A 19,273-nucleotide genomic window follows, 5' to 3' on the forward strand; every position below is an offset into this window, starting at 1 on the left:
TTCCCCTTCTTCACTGAACACTATGAGACATAGTACCCATTCTTGTGGCGAATGAAGCCCTTGAGCTTGCTCAAGTCCTTCTTCTTCCTTGGCTGAGAGGTTGCCCCCTCACTGTTACTCTTGGAACCCTTCCATTTGCCCTTCTTGGCCATACTGACCAGGGCTGGGTTCTCCTATCCATCTCCCCACTTGTTGGCTTTAGAAATATCTCGAGACACTTCGTGGATTTAGTCATCCTAAAGCCTCTTACAATCGGGCAGCTTCTCCAGAGTGTAGATTCCCTTGACAAATGGTTCTCATGGTTTTGGACAACTATTCAGAGCCACATTTATGAGCTCTATGCCCTCCACTTTTTTCCTAAATGCTACATGTTGATCTTGTGTCTAGGTGATCCTCATGAAGTAATTGGTAACATTATCAGACCTTGACATATGGATGGTTCTGAGCTTGTTTCTAAAGATCATCTTCTTGTTCATGTTGTCACTTTGGAATAGGTCAACTAGAGCCTTGAACCTCTCCCTGACTGTCTTCTTCTCTGCCAAGTGAGGAATTAGGTGATCCTTCATAGCATCCATGATGACCCACTGAGAATTAATGTCCTTTTCATGGGCTGCGAATAGCATTGGATCTGTTGGTGATTGAATCTCCTTATCAACAATCTCCCAAAGGTCATTTTCTTTCAGCAACAAGGTAACCCTTGCCTACGGAAGGAAATTAGACGTTCCATCCAACCTATTGTCAAATCTCAAATTGGTTGCTGCCATCTCTAGATTTGATACATTTTCCGCCTTGTGCTAACTCTTTCTAGCACCCACAAGAATAAAAATGATATTGATTTATAGATCTGCTAAGATCTCCTCATGGATTTGTGTTTCGGTCCTTTAGAACACCCACAAAATATTATTTTTGGACTAGTATGGTCTCTCTTTGACTGGATGCAATCTGTTAACACTGCTTCTTTTCTTGCTATTGTAACCCCTCCCTATTGCTTTGTCGACCTATATGACCTTCATGTGGTTGTATAGCTTCCATACTCTTGTACAATTGCGTTCTGCTTTGTGCCGCATCACCTCTGCTATATAATTTCATATCATGTCACTTTCCTTAGCTTGGCGGCTATCTTTTCGACTCAAGTGGGTAAACTCTAGTGGCTGCACTGCCGTATATACAACCTGTATGTGTGATTTTTTTCTATGGCTGTGGCTCTTGTACCCTCCACTGCATACCTTTTATGTCTGTTTGGGTAGCTTACATATGGATTCATACACTATACAATCACAACCTAGATGCTCTGCTTGAATTGATGGTTGTCGCTCTTGTCTTTTTCTGCCTATGCCCATCCGCACCTAGTCAGTGGAGCCCTATTATAACAATGGCCCAATTAGGAGCACATCTCTATGACAACCTAACCAGCTAGGTAGATTAACCCTTCCTGAAGAAGCAATTCACCTGCAAATGTATTTGATTGTGTTGTATCTCAAAGGTTTTATAGTGGCCACAAGATACCTTTGGTTGCACAATAATATTAGCAGGTGCGTCTCTTGGTCCTAAGTGATATCGAAATAAGTTGTAGTAGGCAACAAGGTAGCAACAAAAAATTCCATAAGATCATAATTGACCAACAGGTCAGTTCAGTAGTATAGGGAAATAGAGTTTGTTTGAAACAATAGTATTAGATAAAGAATTCAAGCTACAAGATATATTGAATTTGCAAATTGGTTCCTTTGTATGAACTCTTGGTAGAATATTATACTTATGCCTTCAATACTATGCTATCATTGTTACGAATGCTAAGCAACTTGGAGTACTAGTGTACTAGTCCTAAGCGTAGCTGTTAAAATTGAAGTAATCTGAACTACTGTTGTATTGTGAGACCTACCACTTGGCTAAATTGTTGTATATTGTATATCATCTTTGTTTGGAATATTGTTAAAATCAACAAAAACTATCTTGTGATCTTGCATCCCCAAGGGCAAAAATTCCCTAAGAACACTACAAATGTCAGGGAAGAAAAGCTTAAGAGTATTCATGCTTCCCTGGTGTTGTGATGTAACTTTTGATGTTTGACGTTGTAACCTGGGTGGCCCTTATACTACTAACAACAGAGGGTGCCATGTAGAAGATATCATAAAAATAGATAAATAAATAAATATAAGTTGCATCATTAAAGTTAATTTCAAGATGAAGTACCTTCAAGGAGGTAGTATGTGATGCTCCATATTATTAAATAAATAATAAAAATAATAAATAAATGAAAACTACTTATTTGATAAAAAGGGAAAAAACACTAAAATTAAGATATGGGAAAAGAAAATGTCAAGATAAAGAAACAATTACAAATGACAAATGGGTCTTAGGTATCTGGTTGTTTATCACAGATGGATTCTATATAAGGGAGGAGGAGGAGAAAAGATCATCTCTTTGGCTTGGGGGGCTATTGATAATAAGGATAAGAAGAGCTAGCATAGTAGTGGGTTTAAGGGATTAGGGGTGATCTACTTTTGAGAGAACTAGAGTAACAAGGTCTACGGTTGGGTGGAGAGTTGTCCCCACATATTGGTTGCAGTCAACATGAAAGAATTTGGAGTGTGTCATATCTACGCCAACCTTCATGCAAGTAACTTGATCTGGGTGTTCATTAGGTAAGTTATTTTTCGTATTGTGTTATAATTTGATTATGGATCTTTAGAAAGTTAGATCCATACATGAAGTGACCAATGAATCAACCCCTAGACTAAGCAGAGGGAACTTGGAATAGTATTAACTTTAAGAGATGGCCTTCTATCCATTGGTATAAAAAGAACATCCCCCCCAAATAGAACTACTAGAGATGAAGCTGATTTGGCCTCATGTTGCACTCTAGTGTTTTGAATGAGGACAGAGGAAGCTTAGGGCCTAACTCCAAATCATTGCCAATGTCATTCTCGTCTTTGTTGGCATTGGCCAAATGACCCACCATAGGAATGTAGTGAGTCTCAATAAGAGAAAATGATGAACAAAATGACCCTCAAATTCTAATAATGTGTGTGAAGAGGATTTGTTAAAGACCAGTTACTGCTCAATCTATAACAAGGGCCCTAGGAGGAGTACCTAACGGGCAACTGCTAGACCAAATGGCAACAACGGGACAAGGACCCACTGTCACCTCAGTCGATATCCCCTGCTCTTTATGGACTTTCATCGATGGGAGGAGTCCTGGTATGGAGGAAATCACTTGAATGATAGGATCAATGACAAGGTATAATGTGATTGCCAAGGCCCATTCAAAGGAGAGGCTCAATTAATGGTTTAAATGCTTAAAGAAAAACTGAAAGGCTCCCCAAGAAAGACCTATGAAGGATGACCTCGGGCTTAGGAATATTCAATAATGATGAATGCCTAAGATGAAAACCTCCAAAATCCCTCACTTATGATTGATGTGTTTATACTAGGGTTCAAAGTTAGGGAAGGATGGCTCATTCAATGGAAAGATTCAATTAAAGTGTGAGCTTGAGAAGCTAGGGTGACTTTCCACGAAAAACCCCTTGAGAGAAATACTATAAGAGACCGAGGGTTGAGAGATATATCGTGGTAAAGGATCATCCGATGATCACGTATAGTTAAGAGAAAAGGTTTTGAATGATGAACTATGAAGTGCAAACATTCAAGAAATCCCCAAGTCAAAGCAACTTCAAGGGTTCTCTCTTGGTGTGATAGCTAGGGCATCAATTTTATTTGAAATTCCACCATCAAAATTCATTCAAAATTGGAGGATACCTAGAGGAGACATAAATGAAGAAACTTGTTCGGACAAAATCCTAAAATTCCTACTCCCTAAAATTTCACACCAAGCCCTAGAAAATCTCCTTATCCTTAGAGGATGAAGAAAAGAGGAAGAAAAGAGGTGAAAGAATGATATTTCATTAAGTTAATGTGATCACTAAGGATCTAGGACCAGTGCCTAGCTATTGGGAAGATTAGAGTTGAAATGATCAAGATTTAGGAACTTTGCTTTTCAAGGAGGCCTAAAGAAGCAACTATGCTCTCTGTGGATGCAACTTCACAACAACTTTAGACTTTTATACTTCGATATGCGAGATTTTATGGAATTTCAAGGTAAAAGGCGCACAACCTATCACTAGGAAAATTTGTTCTTCTTGCCAAGATGAATAACATATGCGACGTGCCAAGATTACAAGTGTTTCATAAATTCACATTATTTTTTAGGGCACAAGTAAAATCATGACATAGCATTCCATACATTAGACATGAAACATTATGAAATTCGCATGAAAATAGAGTATATCCATCCATAAACTTGCCAGATAAAATCTCCAAGAGAGATAACGAAAATATTCCACACAACAAAATGCATTTAATCATCTAAATCATTTCACAAATTATAGGTCCAAAATCTTTAGAAAGATATATCCCAAATCCAAGTGATGATGAATGAGAGAGGATACCTCTCTTATGTTTATACAATCCTCTAAGGGGTTCAAATAGCCTAATTTAGCTTAATGATGCCCCTATAATAAAATAATGTGCAAAATAACAATACTTTTAGTGACAAGCTCACCAAATAGCTCCATAACATGAATAATTAGCCTCTCAAAAGGGCCGAAATGATAGAAAAGTAGCCAGAAGGGTCGTTGGAAGGCCAAATGATAATGAATAGGAGGGCTCCAATAACAATGATGAAGGGGGTGGTCCCTTGATCTCCAAGCAAATGACCTGTGGTGCTCCCAAGTGGCTGCGGGGGCACAAAGAATATCCTCATGGGTCTCCATCTGAATCGAACAAGCATGTGCTCCATCTGTAAAGGCGGGAACAATGATGCAAGCCCTTCATTATCTCCCTAGGTGAGAAAAAACCCCATTTGAGCCCTGGATCAATTGCCAAGTGTGTGGCGCAAGTGTCTAGTCGACTGGGCAAGGTGGTCTAGGTGCATCATCGTCATCGAATAAGTGGGACATGAGTAAGAAATGAGTGGTGCTGAGGATCGTGTGGCGTGGCTATCTGCACTTTGCTCTAGTGGAGGCCTAAGAATCTCAACGCTCACCCTACAAATGTCATTAAGACCATTTGGAGGGCTTGGATCCCGTATAGGGAGACCAAACCCCAAGATGAAGATCCACCTGCAATCTTGTGTAAGATCCATTGTGTCCCCTTGCCTTCTAGTACAACAATTCATTAGTGCAATTGAGAAAATGAGCTTACAAGTCATGGAACCAAGTGGGCACTTCATAGTGGCATGCCCTTCCATAATGAGCTTTAGAATGTACAAGTGTCTCTAAGGTCAAGGAGGAGGTTAATCAAGGATCCTATTAGGTGGTTTCAGCCTCTAAGGGAGGGACAGGTCCATGGTACATTCATCAAATGGTAGGTGTCATGTGAAATAATGGTGGAACAGAGGGGTATCATGGGAAGGCTCCAAGCCACATGCCATGGTACAAGGGTAGTTATAATGAGGGAAGCCCACACTTGGGTGTAGAGATGTAGGAGGGAGTAATCGTGGTACATGAGTTACCTCGACCTTTGTTTTTCCACCCCTCTTCATATGCCTTTTGCCTTTTATTGATTTTCCTCTTTATAACCGCTCGTGGCTCTAGGGAATGAGAGTATGATGTGAATGATATAGCAATGGATACTCCCTTAGGGTAGGGAAGTTCATCGCTCACGAGGGGTTGGGACAATCATGGGTTCCTTAATGATGAAGGGGGCTTACATAAGGGGCCCTAGAAACCAGGGTGATGGCGATGATAATGGGTAGAGCTCATTTTTGGCTTTTGCCCGCGTGCCAAATTTTTATGTCCCGACCATCTTTTGCATTTATGGTACATTTCCTGTTGTAAGTGGCCAAATTATGCTTTTAACTTTCTTTTTAGCTGCATCAACCTTCTGGGCATTGTTCTAGGCCCGACCCAAAGTATGGACAAGGGGATGGGGAGGCTAACTTCTTGTGAACCCAATGGAAAAATGCGGACCCAGATGGGAAATATGTGAAAAGGGGTTATAATGAGCAGAGAGGGAGTGATGTGTGTGATGCCGGGAAGTGGGACCGCGCAACCAAAGTCGAGGTTTCCCATGTAGTGCCACTCCTAAAGCTAGTAGCCAATAGAGGAGATCCCACAGAACTAAGATACAATGTTAACCACCATGTTGGACAAGGGGACAAGAGTATAAACCACTCCATTCTTTCCGCTGAATCCCCCCACTAATCCATGCCCAGAAGTGTCCATGATAAGTAAGCAAAAATACACAATTACATAATGAAAGCCATATCTTTAGGGTTGGAAGGCCCACCTTCAAGCATATGATCATGACAGATGGGCGAGGGTGCATAATGGCTAGCTTAGGTGGCGGAGATGATGGCACATCAAGCTATTTGGTGGTTGCAAGGCGATGTCGGCTGTCGACTAAAGACAATGTAGGAGAAAAATTTCTCCTATGGGTGTCACCCACAGGTTGTGGGTAAAAAAACCAAGGGATCTTTTCCTCTCCCTCCTAGTGCTTGAATTAGAGCCAATTACCCCTAATTGCGGGTAAATATCTTTTATGAGAGGGCCTACAGGGATAAAACCTCGCCACCTTTGACCCATTAGCAACTACTTCCTCCGCTGCAACTAGAGAGTTAGCTTAATAAAACAACACTGAAAGACTTGTCTTTGAATTCTTCACTTCATTCGCTATTGGTTTCTGAAAGCATCCAATGGCACTAGAAAGATCACTAGCTTGACCATACAAAGACTGCAAAACTCGCCTTTGTTTTTCCCACTATTTCTTAGGATAATCTTGGAACAAATGAACACGAGCTTGACAATGATGACAATGCAAAGGCATAGTGACATTATCATTGTCTATCATTTGATGCAAGGCTTGGTTGCCCCATTCAAATATCATCTCTTTGCGAGACCCCTTTACATCTAAATTAGAATTAAGAGAGTACCTTTGCATGCTAGGGTTTCTAATATCGATACCCAAACTGTAAAAGGATCCTATCTTTCACCAGTTGTTTTAAATATTCTAGGGTCCCAAAAATGAAGAGGCCAGGAAGACGAGCAAAGATAACAATAACCTCTTCAATTGCATTCTTGAAGTGAAGGACATGAATGAGGGGAAGGATAATAGGCAAGAAGACTTGGAAGTCCAAGGATCGCCACATAACACTGCCTCCAATTCTATCTAAGCTTTCAAAAGGGAAGGAGTAGAAACCTTTGCGTAATAGAGGAGTCATAACTTTGTAGTGGACTACTCCAACCCAAGTAGAGATGATACACTCTACAAGCTTGGAAATATGTCGCTATGGGTTGTAGAAATAACCTATCTAAGCCCTTACCTCCACATCCTTTATCCCCTCAATGAGCTAACTAACCAACAACAAAAGGATTAAAGAGCTAGAATATGGGATACACTTAAGTTTACCCCTCAAAATCCTTGATATTTGCTTTGCATTGCAATCTTCAACAACCTCTACTTCAATAACCCTAGCTCCTTAGTGTGCTTCCCTACGTTGCCAAGAAACGTAGGTTTGGGTTTGGGGACGGGTACGTCACCTTTTCAAACAGGGTATGTGGGTTTGTCGGTCATATATATATATATATATATATATATATATATATATATATAAATTATAATATATATGAATTTGTATATTTTCCAAATTTAAACAAGGAAATAAAATATTTATGATTTAAACTTTAAAGATTTAAACATGCATATCATTGAACATTCACATTGAAATTTCAAAGTTCTAGTTTGATATCAAGTGGACTTACTATTTTCAATTTTGTAATTGAGTCAGTGAGCATTGAGTACCTATCACATAGTCTCAGAAACCAAGAAATCAAGAGTGCTTTTCAAGCTGTGGACTACATCTACCTTTCATTTTTTTGGAAACTTGGCTCTGCCATTGCTTCTAGGTTTATATGCAGTGTTGTCCAAGGACCAAAACAACAAAATTTTATGTTTAATTCTGAGTATTCCTACAACCCATTTGCAAAATGATAAATCTCCATGCTTAATTGTTGGGAAAATGGGTAAATTGTAATAGTAGTTTTGTATGCCTATCCAAACATAAAAATGATATGTTTAATTTTAAATTTTTAAGCATTCTTACTGCCCATGTTCAAAATCTATGTGCATTGCGCAGTGGTTATGGTGGGTTTTGTATGTACTGCGCAGTCACAGTGGTATCCAAAACAACAAAACGATGGTATCCATGTTGCGAACAATGAAAGAAATGACATATGGGTGGGGTTTTGACTAAGGTTACTTGGGAGCGGGGAGCGACATTTTCAAAATTTCCCGGGTCGGGAGCGAATCATGAGTGAATTTTTATATAATATATATTTTGATGCATATATGTCAACAAAAGCATGTAGAATAATGAATTAGATATAAAAAGCATAAAAACATGGATTAAACCATATAATATCAATCATCTAGAAGTTATAATCTTCTTCAACCACGTCCACAAGTTACAAGTTCTCATGTATATAGCATGTAAGGGTGCACATAACCAAAATAGCATTGAGTGCAATCCATATCCAAATCGAAAATACATCAACAAATAGGCTCTAGATGGCCTCTAACATCCAAAAAAATCATGCTATAAAAATAGCTACATATCATCAAAATCATTGCCTATCTTGTGTTCTTTGTCATTAATATCATCCTCTAAGCAAATTAACATAAGATAACAAAAATGTAGCAAGAAACCCTAGAGATATTCTGGGTATGCTGCATACATGACAAAACTAATAGAAGCAAAACCATCCACTTTTGAAGAAGCTGTCAACCATCAGGAATGGAAGGATGCCATGAATGAAGAGTGTCAATCTATAATGAAGAATGGAGTTTGGGAAATTGTACCTAGGCCCGAAGACAAATCTGTGGTAACTTCCAAGTCGATCTACAAGATCAAACATGCAGCAAGTGGAAGTATAGATAAGTATTAAGGCAAGATTTGTGGTTAGGGGGTTTCTCCCAACAAGAAGGCATCGACTATGAAGAGACATTTGCTCCACTAGCAAGGTATAAGACGATTCGTTCATTGGTCCCTCTAGCAACATTGATGGGATGGAACATCCATCAAATGGATGTCAAGATTGCGTTTCTGAGTGATACAATTGACGAGAAAGTCTATATAGAGCAACCTTTGGGATTTGAAGTCAAAGACAGAAAGGCATATGTTTGCAGATTGAAGAAAGCATTATATGGCCTTAAGCAAGCACCAAAGGCATGGTATGCTAGAATGGATGCATATCTTCAAAGAATAGGCTTCACAAAAAGTTCTGCTGATCCGAACCTTTATATCAAGGTTGTAGATGGGGAACCTGTAATCATTCTTCTGTATGTAGATGATCTTCTCTTGACAGGTGTAGAAGGTCAAATTGAAGAATGTAAGAAGCAACTAACAACAAAATTTGACATGAAGGATCTAGGGTTGATGCATTACTATTTGGGACTAGAAGTCTGGCAAGGACCCGATGAAGTTTATTTGGGTCAAGGAAAGTATGTGATCAAGATGTTGAAGAGGTTTGACATGATGGATTGCAAACCTATGACCACTCCAGTGATCACAAACTTGAAAAGACTAAGGAGTTCCAAATTGTGCCCTTTGGATCCTTCCAAGTATAGACAACTGATTGGCTCACTAATGTACTTGGTGAACACTCGACTGGATATATGTTTTGCAGTAAACATTCTGAGTCAATTCCAAGTGGAGCCAAAGCATGATCATTGGATAGCAACAAAACATATACTGCTATACCTGCGAGGAGCTATTCACTATTGCCTAAAATATGATAGGAGGAATGACGTCCACCTGATTGGATATACAAATTTCGACTAGGGAGGTAGTGGGCAGCATGGAAGAAGCACTACGGTAGGATGTTTCAGTTTGGGATCCTCTATGATCTCATGGATGAGCATAAAGCAAGACATTAGTTGCTTTGAGTAGTGCTTAGGCTGAGTATGTTGCGGGTTGTGAAGTAAGCAAAGAAGCGGTCTGGTTGAGGAAGTTACTATTCGACCTATTCAAAGGACCAATGGACCTTACAATGATACATTGTGATAACACCAATTGTATACATTTGTCTGAGGACCCAGTATTTCATGGAAAGGCAAAGCATATAAACAACAAGTATCACTAGATTCGAGAGCTAGTAAAAAATGGTGTGTTGCAGCTGCAATATATCTGCATTGATGTGTAGGTGGTTGACATATTGACGAAATCTCTTCCTAACAAGAAGCTTGTGTACTTGAGAGACAAGCTTGGGTTGGTTGATATATCCTCTCTAGTTGAGAGGGAGATATAGGCATGTCATTCTTGTCTTCACTTGGGAAGACAGAATGTAGGATTGGGTAACCATCTGGCATTCGATACTCTTTGAGGATGTAGTAGGGCATCCAAGATAAGGTATTCGTGGATCGATATTCTTTGCGGACTAGCTATCCAAGACAAGAATAGTCCAAAGATGGTCATATTCGATGAACACTCGAGTGGAGTATGTACCTTGAGAGACAATGATGATGGTGTCTATAAATTATTTGTCTCGCCAGCATTGTGCTTTGATCTTGTGGAGAGATAAAGCTGTGAGTCAAGGCCTTGCTATATGATAATGCTGGTTGATATGATGCTAGACAGATGGATTACCAATTCGACTCTTCTTATGAGATCTCTTCGAATTGAGAATGTCCATGTACCTCTTATGAATACCTCCCTAGTTAAGAGGGAGTGGATAAACATGTGTAACTAGGTTCGGTCTTCATAAGTATGAAATGTATTTTTGATTCTTGTAAATTATGAAATAAAAGAAAATTATTATTATTGTTTTTGGAGCATGGGTTTCATGCTCAAGGTATTTTATTTTATAGGTCAAGTACCCATTGAGTGCTTCTATGGTTCGTCCTATGTCAAGAAGTCAAAAGAGTCATTGTCATAAGTTGAAGACCCCACTGGGCACATTGTAACTTGTAAAGAAAATTATTTTTGCCTTTAAAAGTGTCGGAATACCCTCCAAGACAAAGTCGGCCTGGCAATTGGCAAGTCGGCCTAAAGGAAGAGCCACGTCCACCCTTGTAGAAGTCTATATATAGAAGAGGGCTTGTCCTCCTTGAAGACACTCACTCATCTCTCATTCTAGTGAAGGAAGAAGAAGGAAGAGGCAAAAAGGACTAGGGTTATCTTTCTCTCACACGTGCTAGAGAGGACTATGGTTTCTACAGCTGGTCTAGGGCATCCTTCTACAAGTTTAATCTTGGAGGAAAGGAGGCAAAGAGGTCAAGCGAAGGTCACCAAGGGTCTCTCTCAAGCACCAGAAGTCAGGGAAAGGAAGCGAAGGTCAGAGGAGGGCTCTAGAAGAAGATTGAAGTTCCCACGAGTGGTAGCGACAGTTGTTGGGGGCCGAAATTTTAGATCTGCAGTAGGGGGCCGAAAATATTGCAGTAGAAGGATGAGAAGGTGCTATTGGAGGATATTTGACTGGGTTTGACTAGATCGAAGTTGGAACATCACCCAACAAGGTTGGTCTTGGTCTTGGAGGGTATTGGTCTCAGTCCTAAGGTCATGGAATTCGTCAATTGAAGAATCTATAAGGAAAAGAAGAGATTTAAGGTTTTTCCTCTCAAGAGGAGAGTTTTTGCCTTGCCTTGCAACCTATATAATGTGTCATTGTGCTTTTGTTTTGGTAGCTGTTTGATGCTTCACACATATAATAATAAAGAACAAAGTTAATAAGTAAAACGGAACCACAAGCAATTATCAAGTAAAGAGAATTAATCATAATCGTTGCCCTATTGCATTCTCAACAACATGAAGGTACATAAAGGGCTTGGTGCTCTTGATTAAATGTGAGTCCCGTACCTTAGTACATGATAAAATCCAATGGAAACATTGCAATCCCCAATAATGAAATCTTGAAAAATTGATAAGTTTACTGGATTTTGAGTGAGATCTAAAATTATACTTTTTCCATATGAAATCCAATGAGGTCGAAACCACTCTCAAACTTTTACTTTAAGAATTTAACATTACCATGAATTGCATATCAATACTAGAGCCATATGCTTGAATATTAGGCAATGCTACTAAAAACTCTTGTTTGTTTGAAAAAATTTGCGTTTGGAACATCTTTGTGACAATTTTTGTGAAAAAACCAAAGAGCGATTTTTTTTTTGTGAGAGTGTGTTCCCGGGTCAATCCCGCTTAGAGCGCGCTCTAGGAGTGATTCGAAAGGCGGGGAGCCGCTCTCCCGCAACCATGGTTTTTACTTAAAAATGGGGTTTTATTTAATAAAAGAATTATTTTTTTATTCTCCCTTGCTCCTCCGACGATCTCGCCAAGCACCCATTTTCAGGGTTCGGCACACCCACTACATGGAACGAACCCGTTTAATATTTACGAAGTACCAGATTCTTACAAGCCACATCGGGTTCTTTTGTGTTCGTTTGAGAGGTACCCGTTCTAGCACTTGGTTCTTGGGGACGGGAACCTGTTTGATGCTTCACACATATAATAATAAAGAACAAAGTTAATAAGTAAAAAGGAACCACAAGCAATTATCAAGTAAAGAGAATTAATCATAATCATTGCCCTATTGCATTCTCAACAACATCAATGTACATAAAGGGCTTGGTGCTCTTGATTAAATGTGAGTCCCATACCTTAGTACATGATAAAATCCAATGGAAACATTGCAATCCCCAATCGTGAAATCTTGAAAAATTGATAAGTTTACTGAATTTTTGAGTGAGATGTAAAATTCTACTTTGTCCATATGAAATCCAATGAGGTAGAAACCACTCTCAAACTTTTACTTTAAGAATTTAACATTACCATGAATTGCATATCAATACTAGAGCCATATGCTTGAATATTAGGCGATGCTACAAAAAACTCTTGTTTGTTTTAAAAAATTTGCGTTTGGAACATCTTTGTGACAATTTATGTGAAAAAACCAAAGAGCGATTTTTTTTTTGTAAGAGTGTGTTCTCGGGTCAATCCTGCTCAGAGCGCGCTCTAGGAGCGATTCGAAAGGCGGGGAGCCGCTCTCCCGCAACCATGGTTTTTACTTAAAAGTGGGGTTTTATTTAATAAAAGAATTAATTTTTTATTCTCCCTTGCTCCTCCGACGATCTCGCCAAGCACCCATTTTCAGGGTTCGGCACACCCACTACATGGAACGAACCCGTTTAATATTTACGAAGTACCAGATTCTTACAAGCCACATCGAGTTCTTTTGGGTTCGTTTGATAGGTACCCGTTCTAGCACTTGGTTCTTGGGGACGGGAACCCAGGACAGGTTCGAGAACCCCACCCTCGAGAAAACAATGCTTTAAAACTCGACTTGCACTTGGAATCATTCGAGGGACCACTTGGACTCACATTTAGACTCAAATTGACTCAGTGTATTCTGATTTCAATGACTTGGTTTCCTAAAAATTACATTAAATATTTCAATTTAATGAAAAATTATATTTTAAAGATTCCAAACCACGATTCCAGAAAATTATTGAAACTTGGAAAGAAACCATTATGAATAAATAAGCAGGAACATTTAAATGACAAACATATATGACAAGCAATGCTCCACGATCATTGGTATTGAGATTGTCACCGTTAGCATCACCCTTTTCCTCTACTTATCCAAAGGTTCTTTCCTTTGGCTTCGGATGTTAGGAGTATCCCTTACTCCTATACCCCCCAAAATCATACAACGAGACTCCTCGTTGTATCCAAAGGACTCTGATAGCGAGTCAATGCCAATTTCACACCCCTCGCTATCGGCTGTTAGACTCGAGCATTCTTGACATCATCGAGCTCCGTCCTTGGACTTATTCACTTAGCTTTCTACGTGATTCCGTTATATACATGTTATGAGGCTGTCCTATTATTGTATTCTTTTTCACTTCATTTTATCCTAGATTTAGCTTTGGCATTTTCTAGGAGTTGCGTTTGCACTCCCACATTGTACTCATACTACTTGTATCCTTCAGTCCCATTGACCTATTAGGCTATTTATGGTCATTTGTTGGACATTAATAAAATTATCTTATCTTATCTTATCTATGTCAATCCTATAGGGACATCAGTCAACACCACCAAATTTTGATGAGACTACCTAATCTAGCCTTATAATATGGTAGAAAAAGATTAACATGTCTAATCTATGATTTTTGTTTGTGTTAAGGGTATATTTTTGGTAAGGGCATGACAAAGGAGTTCAAAATCACTAGCACCAATATTGAGGTGCATAAAGGCTCGATGCTCTTGATTAAATGGCAATCCCATACTGTCATATGTTATAGAATATATTGAAAATGTTGCAATTCTACCAATCTTGAAATCCTGGAAATAGTTGTCTGTTGAATTTTGAATGGATATGAAATCACATTTTCTCCATATGAAGCCCAATGACGTTGAAACCACACAAACATCCTGAAATAATTAATGGTAATGTTAAAAATTTATATAAAAATTAACCATTGATTGCTAGCGTTTTTGGTCAAACCCTTTTAAAGAAAAATTGAATTTTGCATGTTGGTGAGGTCCAGAACCTAGTTGGCTGATTAGGTATGGTCTCAGTTGAGTAGGGCCGATTTAGTACCAAACCAGCCTTTTGAACCAAGCAGATAGTAGAATCGGTTTGGCCAGCAGTCAACTTGGCTGACTTGACCTAGTCCAAGTAAACTCAGAGCAATTTTTAAAACTATGATCATATATATATATATATATATATGTTACTAAGTATCACATCCTTACATAAGGATGTGTCTCTACATATTTTGTAATATCAATACAACACGATTTGTATTCTTCCCAATCTCTAATATATATTATATTCAATACCTTATAATCTCTATATTTTGCAGATTTTATGCAATGGTTATCTTCAGTTAATACTAGAATTTTTAGTAAATGCAGAAGGGGTTGCGACTTTAAATTTGATTTGTTTTGTATTTGAGAGTACGAGATCTTTTTCATTACCATTTTTGCAATAAAGTATTCATTACATTTCAGCAACAGTTTTTTGGTGTGCTTTTCAAGAGTTATCATCGGGGATTTGAATGTTTCCAAGACATGGTTAACACTGCTGTCACCTCTCCAGAACCCAACATTATGCGTTATATGTTGGGAATGGATTTCAACTACAAGATATTTTTCGTTAGTAAGCAAATTCTCCATAATACAATCCAAAATACACTTTGACACTATAAGGAGATATTTTTTAAGAAACACCACGGACTTTGATTCTTTGTAAAACACCTTAGGAAGCAGTATTTTTTGAATTCAAGAATTTTATAATCTTAAGAGTTGGCACAGTGAGATATAAAACTAAGCAAAGTTGTTCCAATATGTTTGTCTATTTGAGAAAAGGACAGAGCCTTGCAAATAATCACGTGCAATCCTAATTTGACATGCTCCCATAGTACTGTTATGGATGTAGCTTCACATTTTCTTTCAAATCTTTTATATTTATTTTTTATGTTGCATGTAGTTTTAAGTTTTAACATACTAACCAGAATTATCTCATACATTTTGATTTTAGCATCATGTTTTTTTGTGTGCGGCTATGTTTCTCTTATATATATTCTGCATTGCTTGCCTTAGGTTTTACCAGCCAGGGGTCAGGAAGCCGTTAACATAGCTCTTAAGGCAGATATAGTTATTCTAAATACGGCTGTTGCTGGGAAGTGGATTGATACGGTTCTCAAAGACAATGCTCCAGATGTTTTACCTAAGATTCTTTGGTGGATTCATGAGATGCGTGGGCACTACTTTACTTTGGAGTATGTCAAGCACTTGCCAAATGTTGCTGGTGCGATGATTGATTCATATACAACAGCCAACTACTGGCACAACAGGACTCGAGAACGACTTGGGTAAAACATTATGTGGAAAGTTTCCTTCCTGTTTTCAAATTTGTAGTCCATCATTATTTGTATGATGTATTTTCGACTATTTTTTTCCAGTGAAAATAAATTGTAAGCTTCCCATTTATTCAAATAAAAGGATTACATTCCAAAATTAGAGGCCCTTTGTAGGCAGTTTTCCAGGTTTTTCCCTTCTGTTGGGCATATAGCCACTAGTATAAATCTGCAAAAACAGTCCATGGAAGGAAGTACAACAAGATCTGAAACATCAGGAGCAAAAGCAGGATAAAACTACACAAAGCACCAGGATAGCAATGCTTTTAGGAGGCAAAATGTCTTTGCCCTATCCCCGCTTTCCTTGATCAGCAAAGAAGCTGTATCTCTATGTGAAGGCAGCTTGGATAGATATTCTGCTTCAATGATGAATTCACTGTATATGTGTTTAAAAGTTTATTTTATCAAAAGACTCTTGTAATTCCTCAACTTGAAGAAGGATATCATGTAGTTGAATGTTTCTTTGTGCCTTTGTGCCAGACAGCCAATTAAGCACCAACTCGGAATAACTTGTAAACTTTTAGCTTTTCCACTCCAAAATCTTTGGCCAGCATCATTAGAATTGTGATCACTTTCACTTTTGATTTGTTATTTGTTCCCCCTCCTAAGCCACATTCAAATGTTAATTCAAGTGAAGTAGAGATGACTAACAGCCCCCCAGTCCCACAAGAATTGGATTCAACATTAGCTGCTGCATTGAAGAAACCATGAGGAATGGTTGTCGGGGAGTGAATCCTCCTGTGTTTGCTTTTCATTTTGTATGTTCAGAACTCATATACACCCCTCTTAAGTTGAGAAAACTTGTTTCTGAGCTGCTTGTCCTGAAAAAGGGATTCATTTCTTGTATGCTAGATGGCCCAAATAACAAAATGGGAAAGGGCGTGAAATCTGTTATTCAACTCCCGGTCCTCAAGCCAGTCTTCAAGGGCCTCCTCTATTGTGCCACCCTCCTAGCTGCTTCTTCCCATCATAGTTTTTACTGCTCTCCATATCTCCAGGGATAAAGAACAGGGGTTGAAAAGGTGTGATGCACTCTCATTTGAGACTCTCATAAAAGGACATCTCCCTTGTCCCTGCCAGGACCTCTTCCGCAGATTGTCCCACATAAAAACCCTTTTATTGATAGCCGGCCACAAAAACACTTTTTATTTTGTAGGGGCTTCAAATTTTCAGAACATCTTCATTTATCCTGATCTTGTGGTCGCCTTGTACTTATGTATTCCAGCTTCACCTTTAAGATTCTTCCTTTTTATTTGCAGCCCATGCTGATTTGTCTTGGCTGTCATTTAATTTAATTGAAGCATTTCTAAGGGAACCTATGTAGGAGTTCTGCTCAACAGCCCATTCTTTTTCAAACCCATCTGGTTTGCCTCCTTCCAGTCTGTTAACCACTGATCTTGCACCTGATCAGATAAATATGGCAACAAATCAAGATAAATAAATATGAGCGTAGGGAGTGGTTCATAAAAGTCGAAAGAAATGATAGAGGCCTATTCTATTACTCCAAACAACCTTGCAGGGCTTACTGGATGTGGGGAAAATGTAAGAATAGGTACAGAACCTTGGGTTGGGGGAGGGGGGGTGGGGGGGGGGGTGGGCGAGGATGTGCCTAGTCTCCCTCTCGAGCTATAATAAACTGCCTTCATTCACAAAGTTTCTTTTATCGTGCAGCTGTGTATGACAGCCAGGTGCAAGATCAGTGGTCAACTTTAAAAGAAACTTTGTGAATGAAGGCAGTTTATTATAGCTAGAGAGGGAGACTAAGCACATCCTTGCCCCCCCAACCCAAGGTTCTATACCTATTCTTACATTTTTGTCACATCCAGTAAGCCCTGCAAGGTTGTTTGGAGTAATAGAATAGGCCTCTATCATTTCTTTCGACTTTTGTGAACCCATCCCTACACTCATATTTATTTATTTTGATTTGTTGCCATATACCTTCAGTTGATAGTGTCTTCCATACACCCTTGGCAGCTAGTGCTTTTCCGAAAATAGGTAAGTCCTTCAATCCACAATACCCAACTTTTTGGTCATTCTAATATCTGCCATTTCACTAGTGGTATGCTTCTCTTCTCCTTCCCTGCTATCGGATACCTGATGGCAGCTTTCGATATCTTGGACAGGATTCCTTTTGGGATGTATGCCATGGTCATCGGGAAGACAGGGGTGGCTTCAGTAACATTTTGAGAAAGGGTCATCCTTCCTTCCATAAATATCCACCTGTTACACCAGTGGTTGATTCTCTTCTCCAGCTTCTTATAAAGCTACATCCAATTCTGATAAGAATAGCTGTTTGCCTTAAGTTGGAAGCCAAGATACTTCATTCTGTAGATGAAGTCTTTTAATTGGAAAAGGAGGTAATCAAAGATCCATTTCTGAAGTGCGTGGGGGTCCCCTACCAAATGGGAAGCCAAAGTAGACATTTGAAGGTTAATTTCCATACTGTAGCTGAACAGTGCAGCTCTAAACCTGTTTTGTATGCCCTTGCTTCCCTCAAACTGCCGTCCTTGAAATGTAGGCCATCATCTACAAACAAAAGATGAGTGATGTGGAGTTCTCTAGTCAATTGGATTCCTCTAAGTTCCTGTTAAGCCTTTAAATCTGGAAGTTTCCCGCTTATTCTCTCGGGTGCCAAATGAAAAAGCAGTGGGGAAACATGGCATCCCTCCCTTAGCCCTCTGCAATGCTGAAAAAACAAGTTGTAGATCCTTCGACCAGCACAGGACAAGAAATAATTGATAGCCAGTTAACTATGCGAGCATTAAACCCAATATATAGTGCTTTTGACTGTCAGCCCTCTCCAACGCTGAAAGAAACAAGTTGCAGATCCATTGACCAGCACTGCACAAGAAAGTATTGATACTCAGTTAACTGTGTGACCATTAAATCCAATATACAGTACTTTTGACTATTTATCTAGCTGAAATTATACCTTTTCCAAACATATTATAGTGCATTTATCAGCCCCTTGAACCGTTTTGAAAGCAGTCATGGGAAAGATAGATGTCAATTATCAATATCTTTACATGCTTGGGTGCACAACAAACATTTTGTTGTGATTCACATCTTTCTTCTCTTGTTTGTAACAGCTTTCTTTCAGTTTGATAAATTGGCAGTTAATGTTTGTTTTTTGTGGGCAGGATAAATATGCCACAGACGTATGTGGTGCATCTGGGTAACAGCAAAGAACTAATGGATGCAGCCAAAGATAATATAGCAAAGAGAGTGCTTCGGGAGCATATTCGTGAATCTCTTGGTGTACGAAATGAAGATCTTTTATTTGCTATTATCAATAGTATGTCCATGCCGCCTTCAATCTTCTTAAAACAAAACTTGGCTCATTAACTAGTAACTTGTAAGA

The 19,273-nt window shown here is 38.9% G+C and overlaps 1 protein-coding gene across 2 annotated transcripts in view; it reads left to right on the top strand.

Moving 5' to 3' along the window:
- The window catches only part of LOC149180461 (uncharacterized), a 355,125-nt gene that overhangs the window by 111,532 nt on the left and 224,320 nt on the right, over positions 1–19,273 (top strand). For both annotated transcript variants that reach the window (XM_089416133.1, XM_089416134.1), the window contains 2 exons: positions 15,596–15,867; positions 19,053–19,207. In XM_089416133.1, the coding sequence (XP_089272259.1) occupies positions 15,596–15,867; positions 19,053–19,207 (427 nt within the window). The remainder of the gene's footprint in view (positions 1–15,595; positions 15,868–19,052; positions 19,208–19,273) is intronic.

The sequence above is a fragment of the Pinus tabuliformis genome, chromosome 3_2 (genome assembly GCF_031772625.1).
Source record: "Pinus tabuliformis cultivar Carrire ecotype Pingquan chromosome 3_2, CPIR1, whole genome shotgun sequence".
In the NCBI taxonomy this organism is placed as follows: domain Eukaryota; kingdom Viridiplantae; phylum Streptophyta; class Pinopsida; order Pinales; family Pinaceae; genus Pinus; species Pinus tabuliformis.